Source organism: Diabrotica undecimpunctata, chromosome 9, assembly GCF_040954645.1.
Source record: "Diabrotica undecimpunctata isolate CICGRU chromosome 9, icDiaUnde3, whole genome shotgun sequence".
Taxonomy (NCBI): domain Eukaryota; kingdom Metazoa; phylum Arthropoda; class Insecta; order Coleoptera; family Chrysomelidae; genus Diabrotica; species Diabrotica undecimpunctata.
In genome coordinates this window covers 6,760,528-6,782,735 of record NC_092811.1, presented here as the reverse complement: position 1 = coordinate 6,782,735, position 22,208 = coordinate 6,760,528, and the positions used below count along the sequence as shown (strand labels likewise).

Genomic DNA, 22,208 nt, shown 5'->3' with positions numbered 1-22,208 from the left:
TTAAATTAATTCATCTTCTGTATTTTGCTGTCTTTTTTATTCTAGTCCACACCTAAGTTATATACCTTCCTTTTGTGTGCCTTGCAATATAGTGCACTAAGGAGAAGACAATAAAAGAAAACATTGAAGACATGTGGGGGAATATTAAAAATACTATCTTGGAGGCAGCAGATCAAAGTATACCGAAAGAAAACCGTAAACGTAGAAAACCATGGATGACAAACGAAATATTACAAGTTATGGAGAGGAGACGGATGGTAAAAAACAAAAACCTAATAAGATACAAAGAACTTAACAGGGAAATTGAAAAAAAAATAAATGGAGCTAAGGAAGAGTGAATGAAAGAAAAATGTAAAGAGGTAGAAGATTTGCAAATGAAGCATAAAGATAGAGAACTACACAAAAAGGTTAAAGAAGTAGCTGGAATATGGAAACCCAAACACTTGTCGATTGTAACAAACAAGAAAAACCAAATGGAATTAGACCCTGAAAAACAGAAAAACTAGAGAATCCAGTTAAACAGTTAAAGAGTGGCAGACCATACAGCCAATGAAAAATGTAGGAATGTTTTGTCAAAAGGAAAACAGGGCAAAACTACAAAGGTAAAGAAAATGCCCAAAATGCAATCGAAAACTATGTGGCAAGAAGAAGGGAAGTGAAAAGAATTTGCAGAAAAAAGAGAAGAGAACAGCTAGAAAAGCAATTGAAAGACATAGAAGAAGCCTACATAAATAAAGAGGTAAAGAATTTCTTCGAAGAAGTTAAGAAATCCAGAGACACTACAAAGAATAATTCACAGTATTGCAGAAACAAAGAAGGCCTAATGCTAGGTGAAACAACAGAAAAATTAAACAGATGGGCGGAATATTTCGAAGATCTATTAAATACAGACCAACAAGAGGAACTTAAGGGAAATCAGAATTGGCCAGAAGATGAAGAAGGGACGTGCGAGGAACCAACTCTGAATGAAGTCAAAGAAATAAGAAGAGACCTAAAAAATAACAAAAGTGTAGGAGAAAGTGGTATCCCAGCTGAGATTTTTAAGGAAGGTGGCGAAAGATTGAAGGAATTACTCCACGTGAAGTCGCCGTACATTGCCATGTTACCAAATCCACTGGTAGCTATATTTACCACCATATAATGTAAACTAAATTTAAAAAACAAGTTTTAACGGATTTTTAACCACATATTTAGTGGCTCAATACATGTATACCCACCTAGTAAGTATTAACCACATTTTGTATTAACCTTGGTCAAAATTTAAATTTCACGTTCTTTTTATAGTTTATTTTTATGAACGAGAGAGTAATTAGCATAATTTTAACTGGTAGCTCCGACCACTCCATGGGCGTGCTCAAGATTAATTGAAAAATTACTTTGAATAATTTTAAAAAATAAATGAATTATTTCAGTGTTATAAAGTGTTATGTGTATGTAAACAAAAGTGACCTCTTTTATCACACACTATATTAGAACTGACTGGCCTACATTAAAAAGGGTTTTAAAAAATTCACATTTTTTTTAATTTTTAAAAATTACAAAAGAGAAAAAGAGTTTTTAAAACCGTCTAAGGTATGTTAAATAGATGAATAAAAATATTAATATAAAACTTACAGCTACTTGTTACAAATCCAAATCAGATTCAGAAGATGAACTTTCAGAACCAAGATTTATAATAACTGGCTCGATCATTTTATCAGTAATATTGTCCAGCTTCCACATTTTTTCCTCTTCTTTAATAGTGTGATTTACTGCCTTTTCCCAGTTTTCAGGTTTTACATTATTTACGGCCTCCAAAAACAACTGTTTAACATCATGAATTTTAAAAGTGGTATTTTTTCTTGAAACTTCACTCTTTATCTGTGCCCATACCAGTTCAATCGGGTTTAATTCACAATGATATGGTGGGGATCTAAGTACTGTCATTCCACGATTTTTGGCAATTTCATCAATTTCGTATTTTTTAAATTTTTCTTTATGAAGGGCACACAACGAATAAAGTTCCTTTCTTATAGATCCGGGATGGTACGTAATATTTTTTGAACTCAGCCAATTCTGCAAGTATTTTTTTAACCACTTGGTTGTGGGCAGTCCTTCTATAAGTCTGGAGTGATAACTTGCATTATCCATTACTATTACACAGTTCTTAAGAAGAAGATCTATCATTTGTTCGAACCATTCTTGAAAGATATCAGCCTTCATGTCTTCATGGTAGTCACCGGTACGAGTTGATTCAAAAGTTAATAAACCACCTTCAAAAAAACCGTCTGAACTGCCAATGTGTACTATTATCAGCCTGCGTCCCTTTCCTGATGGTGGGTTTAAACCAGTAGATAAGTTATTTACAAAAGCGTGCCTTTGACTTGTAACAGTTTCATCTTGCCAAAATTTATTTGGTGTATGACCCTCGTTGATCCATGTTTCATCAAGATAAAATATTTTTCTTTTTTGGTTTCTCATTTCCTTTATGGTTCTTAGAAAATGTCTTCTCCATATGACAATATCGCTTCTTTCTAATAAAATAGACTTTCTGGGATTCTTTTTCCAGCGGAAGCCTATTTCTTTTAAAAGTTTCCATAACGTACTTCGACTCATTTCTGGGTAATCCTTATCATCTCGAACTGAGACAAGAACTTTATCCAATGTTGGAAATTCTTGTCTAAAGAAGAATTCATGCACTTTCCGTCGAAGTCCTTCTTTAAAATGATATTCTATTTAAAATTTTGGTTTCCCTGGAGCATTACGTGGCATTTGAAAACTACCACATTTCTCTTCTTTAATAACTCTGTAAATCGTAGATTTCCCAACACCAAGTGTACTGCTAACTAACTCAACGGTCTCATCAACACTTTCACATAAACGTTTGTCTGTAAATGATTTAAAACAATTAAATATTAATGTTTTTTCATTAACTGTTAGAGGACCAATTTTTCGGCGTTTACACGGCACTTCCAAATTTTCCATAACACTAGTATACACAATAAACTGCACCTTGCAACTGAAGTACCTACTTTTAGTGAACTGTTAAGAATTTTGAATACGCCACTTGGACCTTCCTACAAAATGGAAAAACCCACTATCACATTTTCTGTGGAATAAGTTTAGAAGGTAATTATCTAGTCAATTACTGTCGTAGATTCCTGGAATTAAAGAATTAAATGTTTGATTGTTGAAATCCTTACTTCGTGGAATGCACTCATTTCAGATAAAATAAAACGTTTTATTTTATCTAAAGAATTAAACTTTATTTTGCAAATAGGCAAAGAATTAAACTTTATTTTGCAAATAGATAAAATAAAACGTTTTATTTTATCTAAAGAATTAAACTTTATTTTGCAAATAGGTAGGTACTTATTAAACTTTTATTGGTTATATATAACCAATAAAATAAACATCTTACATTTCTTGCAAATTCATTAGTACCTGTTAACCTCCATCACTCCGACACTGGCAACCTTATTTAGGGATTAGTAAGCCTCACAACTATTGTATTCTATTCTGCTCCAACCTTTATACCTGGTGGTCATACTCAATTTAAAATTGTTTTCCTATATACTTCTGTAAACTTGTTGACAAATATCTGTTTTTCATTGAGTCACCCGTATCAACAGTTTAGGGATTTGCATACATAATTTATTGTTTTATTACTCTCTCATACATAAAAATACACTATAATTAAGTGGCTATATACTTTTTAGGTGCACTGATGATGGAATATGGATTCCGAAAACGTTGCAGTAAAACAAGACTTGTCAGAAATTGGAGATAGAAAGCAAGGGACTGAAAAAATGGAGGGAAATAACCAAGTTTTCAGAAGCCAGGGACCTATAAGGCCTGTAGAGCTGTGGAAAATATCATTTACCACTTCAATATTAAATAAATTTACACACAAACACACATAGTATTTATTTTACAAAAAATTTAATATATTAATAAACAATTTTCTTTTAGAAATTTGTTATGGAAAATTTTTAGAAACCATTAATTGATGAAAACACATCATTGTTCAGCAAATCGTAAAGAAATAGCGTAGCTATCTCACAAAATACATTAAACCAATTATTTAGAACAATTTTTGTAACTATTAATACCAATGTTTCTTCCCATATATCCGAATTCTTTCGTGTCCACATCGATTTTCTGATGAACATTTCGAAGTCCGTCCTGTATAGGTGGAAAGCAATATTAATTTATTGGTGGCATTCGTAAAGTGAAAACGATATTTTGAGGGTCTCGAGAATAGATCTGTCCTTTTTCAATGGTCTCTAACAATATCGAGGTATATTCTTAGAACCCAAACGCATCGGGGCCAAGCTGTCTAGCTGAGAAACCGTAGACCAAACGTTGAATTGAATGTATTTCAGAGAAAGTTAATTACACGCTCGGGTTTTGTTTAGTTTTAGGGTTTTGTTTTTCTAATGCCCGATTTTTACATATTTTAAAACTGTGTAGCAGGTATACGAATAAATATTAGAAATAATATTATTTTAAAATAAGAAAAAGAAAATTTACCTAGTCATTATAATGGTTAATATTACTCAATGCTGTGTTCTATGCAAGGTAAATTTATTTATTTATTTAATACACGGGATAACCCCATTAACAGTTTAAATTATAATATACAATATCACAGTTAGAATTCAAAACTTGAAATTACTTATAATATAAAATCAATGTTAAAAAGTTTAAAAATGAGACTAAAAATCTTACATACTAAAAAAAACAAACAAAATATAACAAGGACAAAATTCAACAATCCCAATATACATATCACAAAGCAAGAGATCTTTTTAATTGAAAAGTTATATTGAAACTATCAAAATCAAAAACATTTAATAGCTTCATGTATCTATCCAATGAGTCGTGAATACCATAGGTTGTTATGTGGAAAGGAATATTAAAAACATTGTGGTAGCTTAGTGTTTGATGGGGAAAATTAAAGTTAATCTGGCTTAACAGGTTTGGACAATCAATAAATTCATGTATGATCTTATAAATAAACATAGCTCACTACATATCACTATAGTTCTTGAGTGAGGGTAAAGATAATTGTTGTTCGATATGGGAATAATCATGATTTTCAATTATATATATATCTATATATATATATATATATATATATATATATATATATATATATATATATATATATATATATATATATATATATATATAACAAGCGAGTCTTCTACAGCTGGCGCCGCTTCTCGCATCCTAATTTCCAGCGTTTCCTGTCGAAGCAATCTTCAGTTGTTAAATCTCTGGCGGTCATTGCATCGTCGACATCGTCTCTCCAGGATCGTCTTGGTCTACCTCGTTTTCTTCTAGTTGGCGGAGTCCATTCTTCTATATTTTTTGGCCATCTATTTTCAGGCATTCTCCGAATATCTTCGTTTCTCACCCTATCAAGTCTAGTGAGCTGGCAACATCGTCTCCAGTAGTTCATTTCCATGGCCTTAATTTTTGATTTGTTTCTTTGGTTTATTTCCCAGAGTTCGGCGCCGTACAGCCCAATACTTTCTATTATTGTTTTATAGATTCTTCTTTATTTTCTTTTGTTATTTTTTTATTCCATAATAGTCCGTGTAGCTGTCTGGTGGCTGATCTTGCTTGGCCAATCCTGGAGTGTATTTCTTCGCTACTTCCTGCTTTTGATGTTATTTGGACTCCCAAGTATTTGAAATTGTCTGTTGGTTTTATAGTTCCCATTTCGATTTGTAGGCTTTCTGGTTTTTCTCCTACAACTAAGTACTCAGTTTTTTGTATATTAATTGTGAGGCCCCATTTGGTATACTCATCTTCCAGTTTTCTAAGCATGTAGCCTACATCACTCTCGTCTTCAGCTAGAATGGCTTGGTCGTCAGCGAAGTGTATCGTGTACAATCTATCATCTCCGATTGGGATGCCCATATTGCAGCACTTTCTTCTCCACACTGAGAGTGCCTCATTTAAATATATTTTGAAGAGTGTAGGTGCTATGCAGCAGCCTTGCTTTAGGCCCTTATTAATAGGTATTTATCTAGTTAATCTATTTCCAGTTTTAATGTTTGCCGTCATATTTTTGTAGAGCTGTTGTACTGCTTGTATATTTTTTTTGCTTATTCCTTGTTTTTCCATTGCTACCCAAAGCATTGAAAGTGGTACACTATCGTATGCCTTTGTCAGATCTATAAAGACATGAGTTGAAAGGTTGTGGGCTAATCTTTTCTCGATAACTTGCTTTAGAGAGAATATACTGTCCACACAGGATCTGCCTGCACGAAAGCCATTCTGTTCTTCAACATCTGTCATCTCTTTTTCAATTTTGTTTTTTATTATTTTTCCATACAGTCTTGAGAGTGAATTTATGACACTTAGCCCCCTGTAGTTTGAACAATTCTTTCTATCTCCTTTTTTGTAGATGTTGTTAATATGTGCTTTTGTCCACTCCGGTGGTAAGTCGTGTCCATTATAGAATAAGGTGAAGACATACGCCAGTAATTCCCGTAATACTTGTGGGCTATGTTTTAATAATTCATTTGGTATACCTTGTGGTCCGCATGACTTCCGATTTTTTAGAGTTTGTATTGCATTCTCGACTTCCTGTACTGTTATTTCATCGTCTTCACTGGATTCCAGTTCATATGTTGTTGAACTGATGTTTGTGAATTGAGGTCTTGTTTCAGTCAAAAGTTGTGAGTAGTGTTCGATCCAAGATCTTTCTCATATTATATCTATTCTACTCGTTTCTTTTCTGTTTGTTCTCAGATTTTTTACCGTTTTCCATGCTTCTCTTGATCTTGTTGACCCTATATATTTGTTGAGTTCTTCGCATTTACTTTCCCAGGAAATATTTTTTGCTTTAGTTACTAAATTTTTTACTTCTCTGTTTGATCTTGCATATATGTTCGTCTATCATCTGGATCATTTGTTTGTAGCCACTTTTGATATGCTTGTTTCTTGTTGTGTACTGCATTGGCGATGTCATTTGTCCACCACAATTTAGTATTCTTTTTGTTCTTTTGGATTGTGCCGAGTGCTTCGTAAGCTGCTTCATTGATTTTATTGATTATCTCTTTATAGGTATTCTGGGCTGAGGAGTAGATCAGGTTTGCCAATTTTTGGCTGAGTCGCAGCTTATATAAGAATGATGTGGTAGGCACAATATCTCAAAAATTTATGCTGGACTCTTTCTATGGTATCAATATTGTTCTGAAAATAGGTTGACCCAATACGTGAACAGTATTCCAAAATAGTTCTAACTAAGCAACAATACACTAATCTTGTTGAATCAATGGAGAAATACTTGCAATTCCTAGTAACGAAACCAAGAAGTTTAGATGCCTTTATTGAAATAGAGTTTATGTGGTCACAGAAAGTAAGCTTCTGATTATTAAGCTGATTATTAATAGTATAGCTTGTTCCAATTCTATTGACTTTATGAGAAAAACTTATAAAACAACATTTTTTTACATTTGAGTAGAGTTTGTTATGATTGCACCAATTTTGTAGTCGATCTAAGTCATCTTGTAGCAAGGCTTGATCTTTTAAGCTATCTATAACTTTCCAAAATTTCATGTCATCTGCCAACATTAGACATTTGCTATTTAGGAAACAGGAAGTGATGTCGTTAACGAGGATATTTAAAGAAGTGGAGAAGTGTGATGTCCTTGAGGAACTCCAGATGTTACTGTGATACTGTCAGACAGATGATAATCTATCTTGACTCTTTGACTTATCCCAGATCCCATTCAACAAACCTGACACGAAAGCCTACATTAATTAATTTGCCCAAAAGTATTTGGTGATCTACACGATCAAATGCTTTGGAAAAATCTGTGTATATTGTATCTACCTGTTTACGGTCTTCCATATGAGATAATATATCAGATTGATAGCAAACCAAGTTTGTTGCAGTGGATTTTTTGCTATGAAAACGATGTTGTGATTGAGATACTAAGCCTTCACATAACCAAGAAAGTTGCTTTGCTATAAGACAGTTAAAAAGCTTGGGATTGCAGATTGTATACAAATGTTAGTATAATTTTCAATATTGTCTTTCTGACCATTTTTAAATAATAGGAACAACATAACTTTTTTTCTATGGAGAAGGAAACATAGAGGTTTCCAGAGATCTATTAAACAATATAACAAATGGTATTACAAGGGTACAGACACACTGTTTTAATAAAAAATTAGGCACTCCATCTGGACCAGCAGTAAGCTTATTGGGCAGTTCATATATGCCATTTAAAATTTCAGTCATGGTAATATTAGAAGGACAAATATTTGTACTAAAGTTGCTATTTAATGGATGGATAGGTACGTAAACTTTGTTGTTATTTTGTGAAAACACAGTTTGAAAGAAGTTCATAAATAAATTAGCTATCTCTTGACCATTTGTTGCAGATTGGACTTGATAAAATAAGGAGTTAGGTAGGTTATCACTAGATCGCTTATCATTGATGTACTTCCAAAATGATTTTGGATCATTTCATAGGCCAGTATCTATACCTTTAATATAGTTGCTGAAGCAAATTTCAGACAGTTGTTTACATTCCACTCTTAGGTTATGAAAATCTAATATAGTCATCATCAGAACGATTAATAACATAAATATAGTGAGCATATTTTTTCTCCAGGGTCAGTCTTCTAAAATCAGCAGAGAACCACTTGGGAAAAGTTGAAGTTCTATATTTCTTCAGTGACACAAAGTAAGCAATTCCTATAGAGAGAACTTCATAGAATAATGTTATAGCAACATCAATAGCATTAACCATACATACCTGCCAGTCTATGGAACCAAGGAAGTTGTTAAGCGCAATATAATCGCCATTCCGAAAATCATAAAACAACTCATCATAAACCAACTTATTTCTATTTGTTTCTTTCACATCGAGGTTTAAACAACACTCATAACCCACGTGATGGATGTTAGGATCTACAAGGGGATCACTTGCTTTTAAGAGATTTAGCTCCCTAACATTAGAAAAAACTAAATCCAAAAATACATTACGATTATTGGGAATATTATTATGTTGATATAATTTAAAAAAACCAACAAATTACAAGATACGATATATAAAGTTTTGACCATAATCGATAAGTTTTGACCATAATCCAAAGTTAAAAATAGTCTGGGCGAATGTTAAAAGGCTTTAGAAAAAAATACCTCCAGTTGTGAGAGAAAACAATGCCATCATACGAATAAGCTGAATTTTGCTGAGAATATTAATTTTAAAGTCCCAAAAAAGTTTGCCACTTTTATCCTCGGTTGAGTTAAGTTAACTGTTGCGTTGCTATCGACGACCCAAATCTTTTGTGAATTTTCTGTAAATTTTGATTTGTCAGTATTAATTTGATAAATTCTGGAATAAGTTATTGAAACCAGATTGATACTCATAATTACAAATCCTTAAACTTTTTAGTGCCTACTGAACTGATTTGTGTAGGCGGCACCTAAAGTTCATTAAATGATCCACCTATTTCATTTAATTGAACCAACGAGCTAATTGGTTATATACTTGACTAATCACTTTCTAATGTCTAGAGTGCTTTTTTTTTGTTTTATCGTCAACTAATGAAATTTAAGTAGGTATGTGATTCATTGCTGTGGCGCACCCAGGGGGGGGTTTTGGGGGCTAAACCCCCCCCCCCCCCCAGGGCATATAAAGTAAACAATATATAAAGAATAGTAGAAAGATGTAACTTGTCTTTCACACACAATACAAAAAATCCAAAACGCTGATTGAATAATTAAATTACCACTTTAAATATGTAGAACACAATAATTATTGTATAAATACGCAATAATTAATAATATTTTTCATTATATTTAGATATAGATACCTAATATTAGGCTTATAAAAAATTAGACAGAACGAGTCTGTTGCGAGTAGCATGCGCCTACAGGACTGTATCTGCGGCGGCCTTGTGGACTATCACGGGTTGTGTTCCTCTGCATGTGTTAGAGCAGTAGAAAAGAAAAGAGACATCTCTATGGGAGAAGAAAGCATTTGACAACAGCTATAAAAAAAAAGAAAGGGAAAGATCAATGGAAAAATGGCAAGAAGAGTGGAACAACAAGGAAGATGTTGCTCAGTGGACAAAGATGCTGATCCCGAGCCTAAGGGACTGGGTAGATTGTCTGTTTTAGGGCGTATCTTCATAGGTTCAGAAAGACAGATGCAGATAAATGCCTATACTGCGAATATTCCGACACTGTTACTCACACAATGCTGGAGTGTAATAGATGTACAGTGGAGAGAAACAGAATGTATAAAGAAATAGGTATGAACCCTGTGACTGTAAGAGATGATGGGAAATACGGAGGGATGGAATAGTGTTCACAATTACATCCAAGCAGTCATTAAAAAGAAAGAAGAAGAAGAGAAATACCAACCGGGCTAATGACAGAGATAAGATCTAATTACTATTTTAATGGGAATAAGTCGCAATTGAAGGTTAAAATAAGTTTATTGACGTTTGAATTTTTGATCTTTGATCTTGCACTGATAACTTGTTTATACTCCAACAATTAATATAAAAAAGAATAGCGGTTGGTACAGAAGTACATCTAGCCTTCATCGACCTAGAAAAGGCATATAATACAGTTCCAAGACTTAAATTGTGGCAAGCTTAACAACAACTCGACATTAGTCCATACCTTTTAGGAATAATCACAGAAGTATACAGGGATAACACTACTTACCTAAAAATCGGATATAGACTATCAGAGCCAATAAAAGAAACTAAAGGACTAAAACAAGGATGCAGTATGTCACCCTTACTGTTTAATTTATATATTGAGGCAGCCCTCCAAAATTGGAAAAACCACTGCCAGGGAATGGGAATCCCCATAGGAAATGACGTACTGTTCTCCCTAAACTTTGCGGATGACCAAGTCATACTAGCTCAAGATTCTTATGATCTAGAATTTATGATAAAGTGTCTATAGAGAAAATATTTAAAATGGGAGTTACAAGTCAGCATGAAGAAAACAGAATATTTACTTAATTATCAGTTCAGATGCAAGGTTTGAAGTGTTGATAGACGAGGACGTGGAAATCAAACAAGTGAAAAAATTTAAATATTTAGATCCACTCATTGCTAAGAACGGCTTGGGAGAAACCGAAATTAAACACGAAGTAATCAGGGACGTAAAATTGTAGGATGTCTGAACTCCTTATGGTGGGATCACCACATTTCCAAAAGGAACAAAAAAAGAATAGGGCAAACCATGGTTGAATCAGTTCTTTGTTCTATGGCTCTGAAGTATGGACAATTAATGCAGACCTGAAGAGAAGATTGTTGACAGTTGAAATGGATTATTTGAGAAGAAGTGCTAGAATATCAAGACAGAAAAGGAAGACTAACGAATCTATAAGAAATAACATGAATGCTACAGAAACGGTCATTGACAGAATAGAAAGAAGAGGTTCAAAATGGTTTGGACATCAATTGAGAATGTCTGACAAACGTTGGTCCCAAAAACTTCACAAATCGAAGCCCCCTGGAAGAAAAAAAAAGAGGTAGACCTCGACGCTCTTGAAATGAAGGAATTAGAAGAGCGATGGAATCGACAGGTTTGGAGGAGGAGCATGCCTTGCACCGGGAGGATTCCCGGAGGAGAACGGAAATACGGCGATAGCCGTCTTCAAAATGTATTGTATTTACAAGTTCGATTAATGTCAAACGTCAATAACCTTATTTTAACCTTCAATTTTGGCTTATTCCCATTAAAATAGTAATTACTTCAAAATGCCACAAGACAATAGCTTCAGAACAATAGATAAGATCTAGATAAGAGAAGAAAGTGTTCTAAAAATGTCGTCATCCTTACAGCGGCCACCCCACTTTCGGAGTACGGTACGTGCGACAGTCAACTGCGCATAAGTAAGAGAGGGTGGTTTTAGTTGGTAGGTAGGATAATAGATACCTGAATCTTTGGAACTGCTATCTTTAGTACTTTAAATTAAACTAAAACCCAAATTGTAGGGACTCAACATGGAGGTAGCATAAAAAAATTTCAAAACCCCCCCCCCTAAGACAAATTCTGGGTGCGCCACTGATTCATTGTATTTGGTTCAAAGAATATTTTAAAGGTTGGACGTCTAAAATTACTGCTTTTTGTGATTAGTCGATAACGAACCTGACTTTAAAATGTAAAAAAGGGAAGAAACAGTTGTTTTATGATGGGTTTATTAAAATAAGTATATTATTTGTCTATAGGGTTTACAAAACAATGAAATGTGTTTTTTTCAGATGGTTTCTTCGGTTTCTGTCAAAGTTCAAAAAGTGGAGAATGCAACTTCCCTTTAACAGGATTAATTTCATTTTTTTATCGTTTATACATACTCAACGTCGTGCCTATCTACAAGAACATTTCGTTTATCCATTTATGGACATCTCAGACACACCTGTGCGAGAGAAACATTAATTTTATTTCCTATTGAAAACTAAGAATGACGGCAGGATCGTAAAACGCCAAAGTATTCGTCTATGAAGCTCGGAGAACGCTTTCCCACTCCACCCGAACACCTGAATGCAAATGCCATAAACATTTTTAGCGGTTTTTGCAAAAATTTTATTATGTATGACCGTACGGTCATAAAGTCTTGAACAGAACGACGTTCACCGGCGTGGCGACCTGCAATTTAATCGCTTACAGGACGAGGTACATCGATCATTTCGTTTTAGTCATGAATCATGGCCTTCTTTACCACAGACTGGTTAAATTTGGCAACAGCGAACATAGGGCCTATCAAATTACATACATACATATTTTATGTGAAGTTTGTTTATTAATTGTGAAACATACTAAGGGTAAATCCATCTAGAAGTTGAATACAGACTGACTATAATAATTGTTTATTGATTCGTTAAGAATGAAAAAATACAACTACAGTTAAAAAGATGCTCATATGGTATTTAGGCATCTTGAGAACTTAAGAAAGCATTTGATAGAGCTGTTGAAGCGAACATCTCTACAGTAAAATGCTGAGGAGGACGTCACGGAACTAGCGCCACAAGATGGCGTCGTCACGGGTAGCATCATAGAATAGCGGGTCTTAACATCGATTCGCAGGGTTTTCGTAGTGGAAGATCGTGGGGATTCATTGAGCCTCATGCTCTTCAATTTGATCATGGATGAAATCATCAAAAGCGTTAACAAAGGAAGAGGATACAAAATGATGGAAAACAAAGAAATAAAAATACTCTGTTACGCAGAAGATGCAATATTGATAGCCTAAGATGAAGATAGTCTGCAAAGACGGGTCCACAGATTTAATATAAGAGCAATATCAGAAAACTAAAACAGTAGTAGTCCGCAAAGAACCACCCAGATCTAAAATAGAAATTGATGACATCAGTATTGAACAAGTAATGGAAATAAAATACCTGGGAATTACACTGTCTAGCTATGGAGACCTGGACAAAGAAGTGAGAGATCAAGTAAAAAAAGCAAGTAGACTGGCAGGATGCCTTAATAACACTATATGGCGAAACAAACACATTAACACTGAGATGAAGTTAAGAATTTATAAAACCAGCCTAAATACCCACTACGATGTAAAATCGAAATTTATGGAAAAATAATAAAGCAGGAAGCAAGGTTTAGATATCTGGGAATAGATATAACTAGTTACCGAGATGTCGAAGAAGAAGTACGACAACAAAGCTTAAAAGTAAGTAAACTGGCGAGATCTCTTAATGACACAATCTGGAAGAACAAACATCTAAGACAAGACACAAAAACAAGAATCTATAAAGCAGCAATTAGACCTATATTAACATACACGGCGGAGACAAGACCTGACATATCTAAAACGGGACGACTACTAGAAACAACAGAGATGAAAATACTCCGATGAATATCAGAGAAATTTTGTTGGATAGGGAGAGAAGCGAATACATAAGAATAGTATGCAATATAGAAGATATAAATGGATGGGTAAAAAACGGAAACAGGAGCGGAACGAACACATTAATTAGTAGAATGGCAGAGGATAGGATAGTACGAATAGCACAAGATAAGTCACCAAATGGACGAAGAAGTATTGGCAGACCAAAGATGGTGCGATAATTTAAACGATTTAGGAGGATAATATCGACGAAGAAACAGGCTTTACATTCTACATAAAAGAAGAAAGAAGAAGAAGTAGTGATCAAAATGGAAATGTTGAGCTATCAATCAACAAACTAAATATAAGTGAACGATTAGTGCCTTTGACACATTAGTAAGAAGCAATCACCTAGAAATTTTGGAATAGATGATACTAATAATACTTAATAGAGAATACGGCCACCAAACAGAGAGCATCAATGTAGTTGCAATTATAATACCACCCACATTCCAGAACTACGTAAATGGATATGATGCAGTTAATGACAGAATTATACATCTGAGACTAAAGTGCTGAACATCCATCCTCCACATCATACAAATATATGCCCCGACATCCACGGCAGAACAAGCAACACTAGAAGACTTTTATATGGCTCTCGAAGGTGTACTTGATGAAATACCAAACAAAGACAGAGTGATGATACTAGGCGACTTTAATGCCAAACTTGGAAGAACGAATCTAGATGACCACATGAAGATGATTGTAGGGCCATATGGTCTAGGAGATAGGAATGAGCGAGGAGGCCGACTATTAGAATTCTGCAACCAAAGGAAATTTTCTGTAATGAACACGCATTTCAAGCATCATCCGCGTAGACTCTATACCTGGAAATCACCTGGAGATAGAACTAAGAACATCAACAAGAAATCAAATAGACTTTATTCTGATCAGTTCGAGATGGAAGTCTTCAATTACCAACGCAAAAACATTTCCAGGAGCAGAATGCGGAAGCGATCACCAGCTCTTGATGGCTGATTACAGAATACGTTTCAAGAACATACGCAAAGCTTCTCCCCGTTCTTTTAGGTTAACGGACCCCGAATTAGCTACCTTTAAAGAGAGAATTGAACCAGCACTAACCAGAATAGAGAACAATCAAGCAGAACAAAGTGTGGATGAAGCCTGGACAGATATTAAAGAAACCATCGTAACAACAGTGAACCAATGTCGCAAACCATCTATAAATAATAGCATTAAACCGTGGATCAGCAGAAACACGTGGAAAGTGATTGAACAAAGAAAGCAACTTAAAGTTGGCCCCTGTGATCAACAGACATATAAAGCTCTCTCCAGAGATATTCAACGAAGATGCCGAAAAGACAAACAAGAATACATCTCTGAAATCTGTCAAGAAATAGAAAATCACGGATATCGAAATGAAACCAAAGACCTCTTCCGGAAAGTGAAAATTCTTGCGAGAGAATTTAAACCCAAGAACTATGCAATAGAGGACAAACATGGTATTATCATAAGTGATATCGACAGAGTGTTGGAAACATGGAAAAACTATTGTTCAGAGCTCTACAGGGAAGAACACGTAAATCTAGGCCACACTTCAGCCCTCGAAAACATCGCATACAACCCTGAACCTGAAATTCTGCTGTCCGAGATTGAAGAAGCTGTAACTCACCTCAAGAAGAATAGATCCCCTGGCTGCGATGATATCATGGGAGAGCTCCTTCAGAACATGGGAGACAAAGGATGTTACATAATGTGGAAACTTTGTAATAAAATTTGGAGATGCGGAAAGTGGCCCAGAGAATGGCGCACATCATTGTGCATACCAATCCATAAAAAAGGAACAACTACAAAGTGTAGTAATTATCGTACCATCTCACTGATTTCCCATCCAAGCAAAATATTACTAAGAATCATTAAACGCCGTTTGCAACAATACTTAGACAAACAAATTCCCCAAGAACAAGCAGGCTTTGTCAAAGGGAAGGGTACGAGAGAGCAAATCCTTAATATGCGGCAGCTCATAGAAGAGGCCCGCGAATTTAAAATTCCAATAATAATCTGTTTTCTAGACTACCAAAAGGCATTTGATTGTGTGAAGTGGGAAGTTCTCTGGACAGTTCTTCATGAGATGGGAGTTCCAGATCATTTCTCAATATTAATTAAAAACTTATACGAAGATAACTCAGTTAAAATAAGAATTGAAAACCAGCAATCTGATACCTTCAAAACCAGCAGAGGTGTACGACAAGGGTGCATACTATCTCCAGACCTGTTCAATTTATATGGAGAATACATAATGAGGAACGCACTCGATGGATGGAGAGGCGGCATCTCCATTGCAGGAAAAAAGATCTCAAACTTAAGATTCGCAGACGATACAACACTGATAGCAACATCTGAAGAGGAGATGTCGAGACTGATAAAGAGAGTAGAAACCGAAAGCAACAAGTGTGGGCTCAAGATTAATAATCAGAAAACAAAAATCATGATTGCGGACCACGCGAATATCCTCCAAACAACAGGCGCCATAAATCAATTTGAGAAAGTAGACGAGTTCACGTATCTAGGATCTTCCTTAAGCAATGCAGCCTCCTCCCATACGGAAATTCGCAGAAGAATAGGGATGGCCAAGAACGCGATGAGTCGACTGTCAAAAATATGGAAGGACCGCTCTTTATCCAAAAAACTCAAAATGAGACTGGTACGGACACTCATTTTTTCAATCTTCAGTTACGGTGCCGAAACATGGACAATAAAATCAGAGGATAGGAAAAGGATTGACGCATTCGAAATGTGGTGCTGGAGACGAATGCTACGCGTCTCGTGGACGGAGCACAGATCCAATCAGTCGATTCTCGAAGAGCTAAACATTCAGACCAGACTCTCCTCTCAGTGTCTTGCAAATGTTTTAAAGTTTTTTGGCCACATTGCGAGAAGAGACAATGACAACTTAGAAAGACTAATTGTGTGCGGAAACGTAGAGGCAGAGGACGCTCGCTCGCCTATCCGATGGTCAGATCAAGTACAGAAAGCCACTGGAGAGACGTTTTCCGAGTCCATGAGAGCAGCTCAAAATCGCAAGAGATGGAGAGAATTGACAGCCCGCATTGTAGGAAATAACGATCCTCAGCAATGAGGAAACGACAAGAGAGAGAGAGAGAGAATACGGAATTGTCTAACGAATACGAACATGAAGGCAACTAGGCAACACTTGCTAGTGGGAAAGACAGAAAAAAATAAGACTTAACTATCTTCTCTTCAGGTTCCTTCTCCTATCGGAGGTTGGAAATCATCATCGCTATTTTAATTTTATTGGCCGCGCTTCTGAATAATTCTAATGAGCTGCAACCGAACCACGCTCTCAAATTTCTAAGCCAGAATATTTTGCAATGTCCTGGGTTTCCCTTCTCTTGTATCTTCCCTTGCATAATTAACCTAAGTAATACGTACTTCTAGCCCCTCATTATATGACCCAGATATTGAATCTTTCTAATAGACTAAACTATAAGGCACATGAAAATAGAATCTTAAAATTCTAAAAGTAATATAAGTATATTGATGTTTTCTTTAATTTTATACTAAAATACTATTAAATGAGTCGTTGATACTTTCAAGCTTGATTTACTCAAACACTCTTTATGTCTGTAGACCGAGTTTAACCACCACCAGTAATAAAACAATTCAAACAGTTCAGAGAGTTTTTCCCTCACCAACAACAATACAAATACACTTTTGAAAACAGTAGAGGACAAAGATCTATGATAGACTATATTCTGTCAAAAAGAGAGTTACAGACCTCTCAAATCTTGGATGTAAGAGCACTAAAATCAGCAGAAATAGGAAGCGATCATAAATTGGTATTGTGCAAAATCCGAATAAAAACACATATGTGTGATAACAAAACACAAAGATAAAAGTTGAAAGCTTACAGAATGATTCCACAAGATACCTATTCCAAAAAAGAATAACCGAAAAAAGCAGAAGTACATATATCACAGAAAGTGATGTAGTCGAAGAAAGCTGGGCAAAACTTAAGTCTAATATCTTAGCCTCTGCCAAGGAAGTTTTTGATGAAAGAAATGCAATACAGATGCAATTTTCGTTATAAAGCAAATTACTAAGAAATCACTAGAGTATAATAGACCAGCCTTTCTGTGTCTGATTGACCTAAAGACAGCGTTTGGCAGAGTAAGGCTCAAAGATGTAATCCATCTTCTGTATAATAGAGATGTTCCCCTAAATATTATAAAAACTATCGAAAACGTCTACCAAAACAACAAAATGTAAGTCAGAATAGATGGACAACTTACAGGACCTATAGAAATAGGCAGCGGAATAAGACAAGGGGATTCATTGAGCCCCATGCTCTTCAATTTGATCATGGATGAAATCATCAAAAGCGTAACAAAAAAAGAGGATACAGAATAGGAAACAAAGAAATAAAAATACTCCATAAAAAGACTGGTCCACAGATTTAACATAAGAGCAAAATAATTTAATATGACAATCTCATCTCAGAAAACTAAAACAATAGTAGTCAGCAAAGAACCAACCAGATGTAGAATAGAAATTGATGGCATCAGTATTGAACAACTAATGGAAATAAAATACCTGGAAATTACACTGTATAGCTATGGAGATCTGGACAAAGAAGTGAGAGATCAACTACAAAAAAGCAAATAGACAAGTCAAGAATTTCTATAGCCAGTCTAAGACCAATAATGACATATGCCTCAGAAACAAGACCCGACACAGCCACAACGCAAAGGCTACTGGAAACGGTATAGATGAGAGTACTGAAAAGAATTTTATAGAGATCGAAAGAGAAATGAAAACATTAAAAGAAAATGTAACGTACATTGTATAAATGAATGGACACAAAATAAAAAAAAGAATGGAATTACCACATAAGCAGAATGGAGGAGACCCCTGTCGTCAAAATAGCAAGAGATAAGTCACCAATCGGCAGAAGATGTATGGAGTATATAAATATGGAGTGACAATCAGCAGCACATCAGACGGATCTTCCATTCTATGTGCCTTTTGCATCATATTATAACTCAGACAATCATCATTTTATCTTTACAGAAAAATTACCTACTGGAAACTATACTTAACTTAACATTTATTACAAATTACAAAGGTAAATTCCTAAGCTCAAAGGTTTATACCGGCATTAATTTTATTAACGAAGTGTTCAATTGTGTAAAAAATATAAAATGTGGACTTAAAAATTCATGTAAAAATAATTTTTTTATTAGCATTGTTATAATTTATTTTATTTCTAATATTTTCAAACTCACAATATAACAAAAATGAAGTATCTTTTTATCTACCGTACCGAATTCGATCACTGTAAAATGATCTGAACTTTCGCGTTTTATCTGCACTAAAAATGTTTTTTTGAGTATTATTGTTAATTTTTTTAATCATTTAATTGGTATGACATAATAACGGCGATATTAGTATTTTACTTAAGTAATGTTAAAATTTACCGTGGCAAAGACGACGACAAACAACCACCCCGCCAAAGGTAGCACGACGTTGGACCACATCTCCGAGGGGGAGTCTCCAAAACACCTAGTTCATCACTTTCAACAACAAAAATCACTAATCAATCGTCCACTTATCACTATCACCACGTGCGCTCGGGCATCGTCACCGTGGTCACACTCTGGTTCTCTTCGCGTAAATATCTAACGAGAACCGCGTCTGCTACAATATAACCTTCCTCTATCTGCGGCTGTTCTGCCACTGCGAGCGACTTGGAATCGGTCGTGAGATGAAAAGCTGTTCGAGAAGTGAGAAGTGGTGAACAGTGAATAACACCCACTGACTGGTGGCTGCGACCTCTTTTACTTCGGCGGGTAGGAACAAAAGGATTATTGGATGGACGAGGAATTTATTTTTAAAATGTATATTAAACTATGTCAGTCGAAATGTCAGGTGTACAACATTACTTATATTTTAATTATGTATTTAAACCATGAAAACTCAAAAATTTTCTACTAAAGAGCGAATAATTTGGAGTATAACTGAACAAAAAGCAGAACAAATGCATCAAAATCGAGTATAAAATTGTCACTAAAAACTGAGCATTAACTAAATGAAGCGGTTACACCTTTACGGCCTTCTATTCTGCCTTTAACCTTTCAGGAATAACGTGACATGATGGTACACAAAATGTAACGTCGGACTGGCAGTCCGCAAATCTAGAAAAGGTCCAAAAAACAAATATTTTCGGAACAACGGTTTGAGAACTTGTCGATTCTTTATAGACAAAAAAAAATTGCACACTTTATTATAATTTGTATTTAAAACAGTGCTTTGAAAATAAAAGTTATCAGGTATATCTTTTTCACATTTTGAGTACAATAAAACACAAAAACCCAAATTAAACAAATACAAAACAACTATTTCAAAGAAATTAAATAAAGACTAAATAAAAACGTTTGAGATGCGCAAAGTAGATACAAGAATGAACGAATATAAGTCAATATTCGCTGCTGTCTTCGGAAATACCATCTTGTAAGCAGTCAGAGCAAATGCATTTTGCGTGTTCTAAGCATACAAATTTTTGACAGGTATATCTGGTTGGCTTATTTTCTTTTGTTTAATACAGTAAAAACAACGACCTCGACGATTAGGTTGAGGATTTGGGGCTGGAACAATTTCTTCTTCAATAGGGCAAATTTCTGTTATTCTTGACCTAATTGATCTAGGAATACGTTTATTCAAACATCGACGTTGCAGATGATCGTTTACTAGTTCCACACCAAGAGCTTCTAGAAAATGTCTTCTAGGCATTTTATCTATCTCATTAGATTTATATGTCTACTAGTGAGGAGGAGATAAGGAGATCTACTCCTCCTTTGGATTTATTATAGTCAATGATGATTTCTGGCTTGTTCCTTAATTCGTCTAGCAAATCGTCGTCGTGCATCGTTGAGAATAAAATAACGTTTTTGTTTTTTCTGGGTATATACGACACAATTGTACATTTTTCTCTAAAAGCAAACATTCTTGTTTTTTCTGGTCTCTTAGGATCAGTAAATTGAAGTTATTGGTCTGTTTGGTTTTTTCTCATAGTGCCTATCATAGTCAGATAATGTTCGTTCAAAAGAAGATCGACCAAGTTGAGGCTCGTAAAAAAATTGTCCATTGTTACATTTCTGTGAGAACCAGATTTAGGACCGCAGAGGCTAGGTACGAGGGAAATATTGCTCGTATCAACTTTATATGGGCCAGGTGGCTGTTGTCCAACGTACACCTCTATATTTGCGGTATAATGAAACTTAGCGTATACTAGAATGAGTAGGTTTTTGTGCCGAATTTGTTAGGTTTATTGGGCATATATACCGTAAAGCCACACTTGCCACGAAAAGCTTCGAGTTTTTCATTCTACCGTTGTATATGCTGATAATGAAAAATATTTAGGTAAATTTGAATTAAACGAATCGAAGAATTCTCTCACAGCTGCCAATTTGTCTCATTTTTGCCTCTCTAATCGTGTTCGTGTATCATTAAAACGGATATGTCTGAGCAAAAACTGGAACTGTGGAAGCAACATTGTCAATCTAAAAATCACTGGCGATGAGCCGTTTGTCCTAAAGAGATCTTCTGCATTTCTGTGATTATTTTTGGTTACCCCAGCTATATATAAATGACCCAATAGTGCCCTAAGTTCTAAAATATATGTTTTTTTTGCAGATTTATTACTGAGATTGTAAGAAAAATCTCTTCAGTAAAAAAACAACTCCAAATCTTTGATGCGCTTTTCATATGTCGTACTTCCCTAGTTACTCCAGAAATTTTTACCTTCATCAAATTGTCAGTACAAGTTCGTATCCAGCGGTTTCCTACATTTAGCTGTTCCATCCTTACCAATGCGATCCAATATCCACTAGGTTGTCTAATGTAGATCTGAAATTTCTAAATTCACCTAGTATAGGGCTAAGTAGCTGTCGATCTTCTAGGTACCATGTTAGTTTGTTGCTTACCATTCTTTCAAGTACTTTACACATAGTAGAAGTTACAGATGTAGGTCGGTAAGACTCTGAATCCGATTTATTTGTGCCCTGTTTAAGAACTGGTACGATAATTGAGTCATATCAATTAATTGGGAAAACGTTCCTTGTCCAAGTAAAATTATAAAGATCCAGAAGAAATTGTTTGCCTTCTGTGTGCATAGCTTTTAAAAATAAAGCAGGTCTAACAGTTTATCCATTGTAAATATGACATTTAGAGGTAAATCATTATAGTGATCAAGATTTATACAGCCATTATTAAATTTATTTTTATAGAATAGGAAACTTGTAGATAGATTTTCGTCTCTGCTATGTTGCTAATATGCGTTTG

At 34.9% G+C, this 22,208-nt stretch overlaps 1 protein-coding gene across 2 annotated transcripts in view; it reads right to left on the bottom strand.

The window, feature by feature from the left end:
- magu (SPARC related modular calcium binding-like protein magu) overlaps positions 1–19,631 on the bottom strand; it is a 153,689-nt gene extending 134,058 nt beyond the window's left edge. For both annotated transcript variants that reach the window (XM_072542640.1, XM_072542641.1), the window contains exon 1: positions 19,346–19,631. In XM_072542640.1, the coding sequence (XP_072398741.1) occupies positions 19,346–19,405 (60 nt within the window). In that variant the 5' untranslated portion in view covers positions 19,406–19,631. The remainder of the gene's footprint in view (positions 1–19,345) is intronic.
- Between the last annotated feature and the right edge of the window lie 2,577 nt (positions 19,632–22,208).